The following is a 5249-nucleotide window of genomic DNA, read 5'->3' as shown; positions in this document are numbered from 1 at the left end:
AAAAAAGCTACTATGAATTTAAATAGTTTATACTGAAAATTCAACTGAATGGATTTGGGCCAAACTTGATTGGAAAGTAATTCTGTAAAAAACAAAACAAACAAATAAATAAATTAAAAAACAGAGACGTCAGCACATTTCATAAATCATCTTTTAGAGTGGTGCAAACTGAGGGGGTAACTCGGGTGCCTGAAGATTTCCTCTAACAGTGTTTTGGACCCTGATGTGTTTTCTGGACTGGACTGTTGGACTCGAGGTCGGTTGGAGTCTGAGTCTGCAGAAAGTGGGGAACATGAGTCAGCTGTTTGGACCAAAAAGCTGCTTGCAGTAATGTGCGTTTAAGAGACTGTTTATCAGTGATGTTCAGGAACAGGTTAATGCAGGTTGAAGAAAAAAGGCAAGAAAAAACTATTTTATATAAACATTTTAAAATGTGGCTGCTACTTTTAGCTTTTTTAGCTAAGCTTTTTGTACTTCAACCTATTATTTTCATACCCTTAGCTTTTAGCTGCAGTTTTGACACTTTTAGCTTTTGACTTGGCTTTTGCTACTTTAGTACTTTTGTAGCTAATGTTTTGCTACTCTTAGTTTTTAGCTATGATTTTGCACTATTGATTCTTAGCACTTTGCTTATATTTGCTTTGAGCTAGTGTTTTGCTACTGTTAGCTTTTAGCAGTGTTCTACTAATAACAAAAATTAATTGTCAAAAAGTATTTTCATCCCTTTAATGTCTTTATTCTATAAATGATTTCCAAACTATAATTTTAAAGACCAACAAAAAAAAGAAGCAAATAGCTCATTAGTCCACCTAATATTAATAATTCACAAACGTTTTTTTTTTTTTAAATGCCTCTCAGGAGGATTTTGGTGTTTCTACATCAGATCTCACATGGTGTGTGTGACGGGGGAGATTGCTGCACTCTTTGTAACTTAAAATATCTCCGCCTGCGTCCTTGAGGGGAAAAAAAACCTTTGAAATGTGTTTTCTGCCCGAAGGTCTGAAGAATTTTAATTTGTAGCTCAGGAATAGATTAACATGTCTTTAATAGTTTTAAAGTCCTAATTCACCATCCATTTGTGTGTCTCTTCCTCTGCAGGTTACATCCTGGCTCTCGGGCCGCTCATCTTTGTCAGCACGTTTGATATTTGGCTGGAAAAGTTCACCACCAAGCAGTCCTACGTCATCAACCTTTGTTCAGTGGGAGTGGTGGCCTTCGGGTGCACWGGTAGGCTCCTTTTAACAAGCAGCAGGTTATAAGGTTTTATTGTTTCTGGACCTCAGGGCTTACTGATAATCATGCTTTAGATGTGTTCCTTCTACAAAGCACCTGATTCAGATGAATTATTCTTCCAGGGCAGAAATGTGTGAGAATCAATCAGTCCTTATTAACTGAAAGACCTGTGGGTTAATCACTTCATGAGGGATGAAGCAACAAGCAACAAATCAACCAGACAACCTGGAGAGCAGAGCACAAGGATGCAGGCTCTGGAAATAAAACAAAAGATCTAAGCAGAAGAAAATTTCAAGAACATCATACAAAAAACATAAACAGGGGCTTTTCAACTGACGGCCAGGGGGCTACATCTGGCCTGCGGGTGAGCTCAACAAGGCCCAATTTATGAAATAAAACTAGTATTTAAATCAAAACAAAAGTCAGTTTAACATTTAAAAATATGAAATGACAAATATTCCCATTATTCAGATGATCTGACACGACTCGGCCCACCCGACAATAGCCATGTTTCCATTTTTATGTGCATTTTCAAAGTAGCGCAAAATTCGAGAAAAAAATGCCAATTTTGCAAAAATGTTTTTACGCTCACTTGAGGTGGTTTTTAGACTTTTCAAAAAAGAGTTAATTCCTCATTTGGGAGATGGAAACACGTTTACAAAAAAGTTCAGATGTAGCAAACATTTACTTCAGATGACTGATCAGCTGTTCCTGCTGTTTGAGACTTCCCAGATATTCCTGTAATGTGAAGAGAATTACGTTTCGTTCTTTAAGACTCTGACAGCATCTAACACGAACAATACTAGTTGATATGACAGAAATTACAACTTGCAACTAGCAACACGTTCCTGAAAACTTCTCTCCTTTGTCCTGAGGTGTGTATTCCTTGCAGGTTATCAACCTCTACTTCCTGTAAGCTACAGCCATGTGTAACATCAGTGAAATTACACTCTGCGTAGCCTGGTTGATTTGCTTCTAATCAGTAGATGAAAAGAAAATTTATTTTTATTTTTGTCTTTTTCTTTTTTGCATCTTTTTAAAAAAATTTATTCAAAATTTGCGTTACATTTGGATGTACAGCCCTGAACCTGTTGGCATTAGTAACCATAGGCCCCTGAATAATTTAGTTAAATAGCTTTGCCATAAACCAGGGGTGCCCAACCTTTTTTGAACCAAGAGCTACTTTTGAAGTCAGCAGTTTGCCGAGATCTACTCGTCCAGTCTCAGTAAATTAAAAAAACATAATATGGTCTCCCTACTCCTCACTTCTTTAAAGTAAATAAAACAGAACATAATGAGTTGCTAGTTTTATTTAATTTAAAGTATTGTCAAACAAAATTATCTACTTAACCATATATTTACCTACAAAAAAAATAAAAGATAAAATCCTTATTTAACTCCTGACAGAGAAACAGAAAAGTGATGCTCGAACAAAAAAAAATAAAAAAAAATTTCTCCCTCTATCAGTACTCACTGTAACGTGTGAGCTATGAGGGCTGAAAACATGCACACTGAGAACCACAGAGTCAAATAACTTTGGAGCAGGGGAACTAAAAAAAACCCGGTGCTGAGCTTCCAGGACCGGTTTCACATGACCAAATCTGTTCCTTTTATTGCCTGGAAGTGATCCATCAGGTGGGTTTCTGAATTTTATGCATTTTTGCAGAAATATCGCCCACCAGGGGGTTTCTGGCTGAATCCAGGTGGGAGAGCTGGTGCTGGACACATGACCGCGGTTCCACCTCACTGGATCTCTTCCTTTTATTCCCCTACATTAGCACCAGCAGCCCCATGCTGGAAATCAGCTGTTTCACCCGCCGGAGCTCGCCCGACGACATTTGATCACTTATATCTCCGCGTGGGAACGTCCCAGGAACTTGCAACCACCTCCAGCTTGTAGCGAAGAACCAGAACATTAAAATGAGCCACTCCCGCCCAGATCTGACGCTCAGAGCCGGCGATAGAGGCTCCGGAGTAAATTGAGTACTACATCGTCCGCCAAAGCGCCTTTTTCGGCCGGTCGTTGGTTAATAGCTCTGCGGGGGAACGTCCCAGGAACTTGCAACCACCTCCATTTTGTAGAGGAGGACCGCAGCTTTCCAAAGTCATCTCACTTTCCTGGATCCAATGCTCGAGCCCACAGGAGAAGCAAACGAATGTTGAAATTTCCTCCCAAAAATGCACGTAAAATGTACTAAGTCATGCGTAATTTGCTTATAGCTCCGCGGGGCGACATCACAGAGACTCCATTCAAGTATCCGCTTGTAGGGCAGGACCAGAGGTTTAAAACCCGACCAGCCACTCCGAGATCCGATGCTCCTAGCTCGGGAAGGTTGGCTAAAACCACCCCCGGCGGAGGTTCGACAGTGCGTAATTTTGGAGGTTGTTCGCTTATATCTCCGCGGGGGACCGTCGCAGGGACTCCACTCAACTTTCCCCTTGTGGGGGAGAGCCAGGCCTTTAAAACCCGACCAGCCATGCCGGGATCTGATGCTCAAAGCCCGGGAGGGTGGGGGGCTAAACCCACCCTGGCGGGAGGTCTGACGGTGCGTAGTTTTGGAGGATTTTCACTTATATCTCTGCGGGGGAACGTTGCAGAGCTTTCAAACAAGACCAGCCACTCCGGGATGCGATGCTCAAAGCCAGCAAGGTTGCGCTGCGCGGGCACCTGGGAATCAGCTGGCGGGCAACGAGTCGCCCGCGAGCGACTGGTTGGGCACCCCTGCCATAAACCATAAAAAATCCTATAAAGTACCACATCAACACTTAAAGGAAAAAAAGATTCAGATTCTGAAGTTTAAGATAATCTCACAATAATAATTTAAATGGATGTACGCTGTTTCTGTGAAATGTTTTGTTGTAACTGGAAGTCTGCTGAGAAGATGAGAATAAGAAGTCTCAGTATTGGATAACTATTTTTATTTAGATGCTACATCATTAAATTTGACTTATTTTTAACACTTTAAAAAACTTTAAAAACAAATAAAACTCCTCATTTGGCTTTTGTCTTGTTTACATCTGTTTTACTCAGTTCAGTTTCATATTTAGTGAACAGCTAGCAGGCAGGTAAAGTGATGGCACGAGGACGTCATCCTATCTTTGAATTGCAGTTCTGCGGATAAATATCTAATATCTTACCTGTTGGATATACAGTATATCTCTAAACTGAGCTTGTTCAGAGAGCTAAGTCTAGATTGATGAGTCAACAGCTAGTCCAGTTTGGATAGAATCAAAGAGGAGGGCTGCCATTTTAAATATAAATTTGCATGTTTAGTTTTATTTAGCATGAGACGTGACATCAGCAGCTAGCATTAGCATTTCTGCTACAGCCTAATACTCTAAATAAAAGTCAGAAAATTTAAGGCAATGTGAAACTTTATAAAAAAATACTTGATCAGATTTAAATTGTTTTTCTTCAAACTGAGATTATTTAAAGATCTATCTTCTGCAGATAAGATATTTACTGTTCATCACATGTGAAAGGATCTGATGTTTTTCTTTACTATGTGACTAAACATAGTTTGAGCTAATATTATCCAGACAGAGCATCATATTAAACCACACTTCATAATAATCCAGCCAAAATCAACACAATTTCATTTTTGACTCACCTGTTTGGTAAATTTAACAGATTGTCTTATGTTTACAAAAACTGTAAACTTATCAATTTATATTAGCAGCTTTAAAAAAAATTCTGCTGTGCGTAAACACTGGGCTTTCCAGCAGTTTAATTAGTCTGGATGTACTTTACTCTGTTGGTGTCAGGAGCTTCAGGAAGAAGAACCTTTAAAAAAAGTGTTGTTTCAGTGTTTGGCTGCTGTTTGCATTAATAACCTCTGATGTCCCTCTTCAGTGCAGCAGTCCAGTTTCTATGGTTACATGGGGATGCTGCCCAAGAGGTACACACAGGGGGTGATGACTGGAGAGAGTAAGTACTCTCAGAAAGATACAATGTTTGCACACACACACACACACACACACACACACACACACACACACACACACACACACACACA

General features: G+C 39.9%; 1 protein-coding gene across 1 annotated transcript in view; it reads left to right on the top strand.

Moving 5' to 3' along the window:
- The window catches only part of slc29a4a (solute carrier family 29 member 4a), a 27267-nt gene that overhangs the window by 9927 nt on the left and 12091 nt on the right, over positions 1-5249 (top strand). The window contains exons 5-6 of the mRNA XM_014012876.1: positions 1099-1227; positions 5087-5161. Of these exons, the coding sequence (XP_013868330.1) occupies positions 1099-1227; positions 5087-5161 (204 nt within the window). The remainder of the gene's footprint in view (positions 1-1098; positions 1228-5086; positions 5162-5249) is intronic.

This window comes from Austrofundulus limnaeus, unplaced genomic scaffold (assembly GCF_001266775.1).
Source record: "Austrofundulus limnaeus strain Quisiro unplaced genomic scaffold, Austrofundulus_limnaeus-1.0 Scaffold96, whole genome shotgun sequence".
Lineage (NCBI taxonomy): Eukaryota > Metazoa > Chordata > Actinopteri > Cyprinodontiformes > Rivulidae > Austrofundulus > Austrofundulus limnaeus.
Note: the sequence above shows the minus strand (reverse complement) of the source record. Positions and strands in the feature narration are given on the sequence as shown.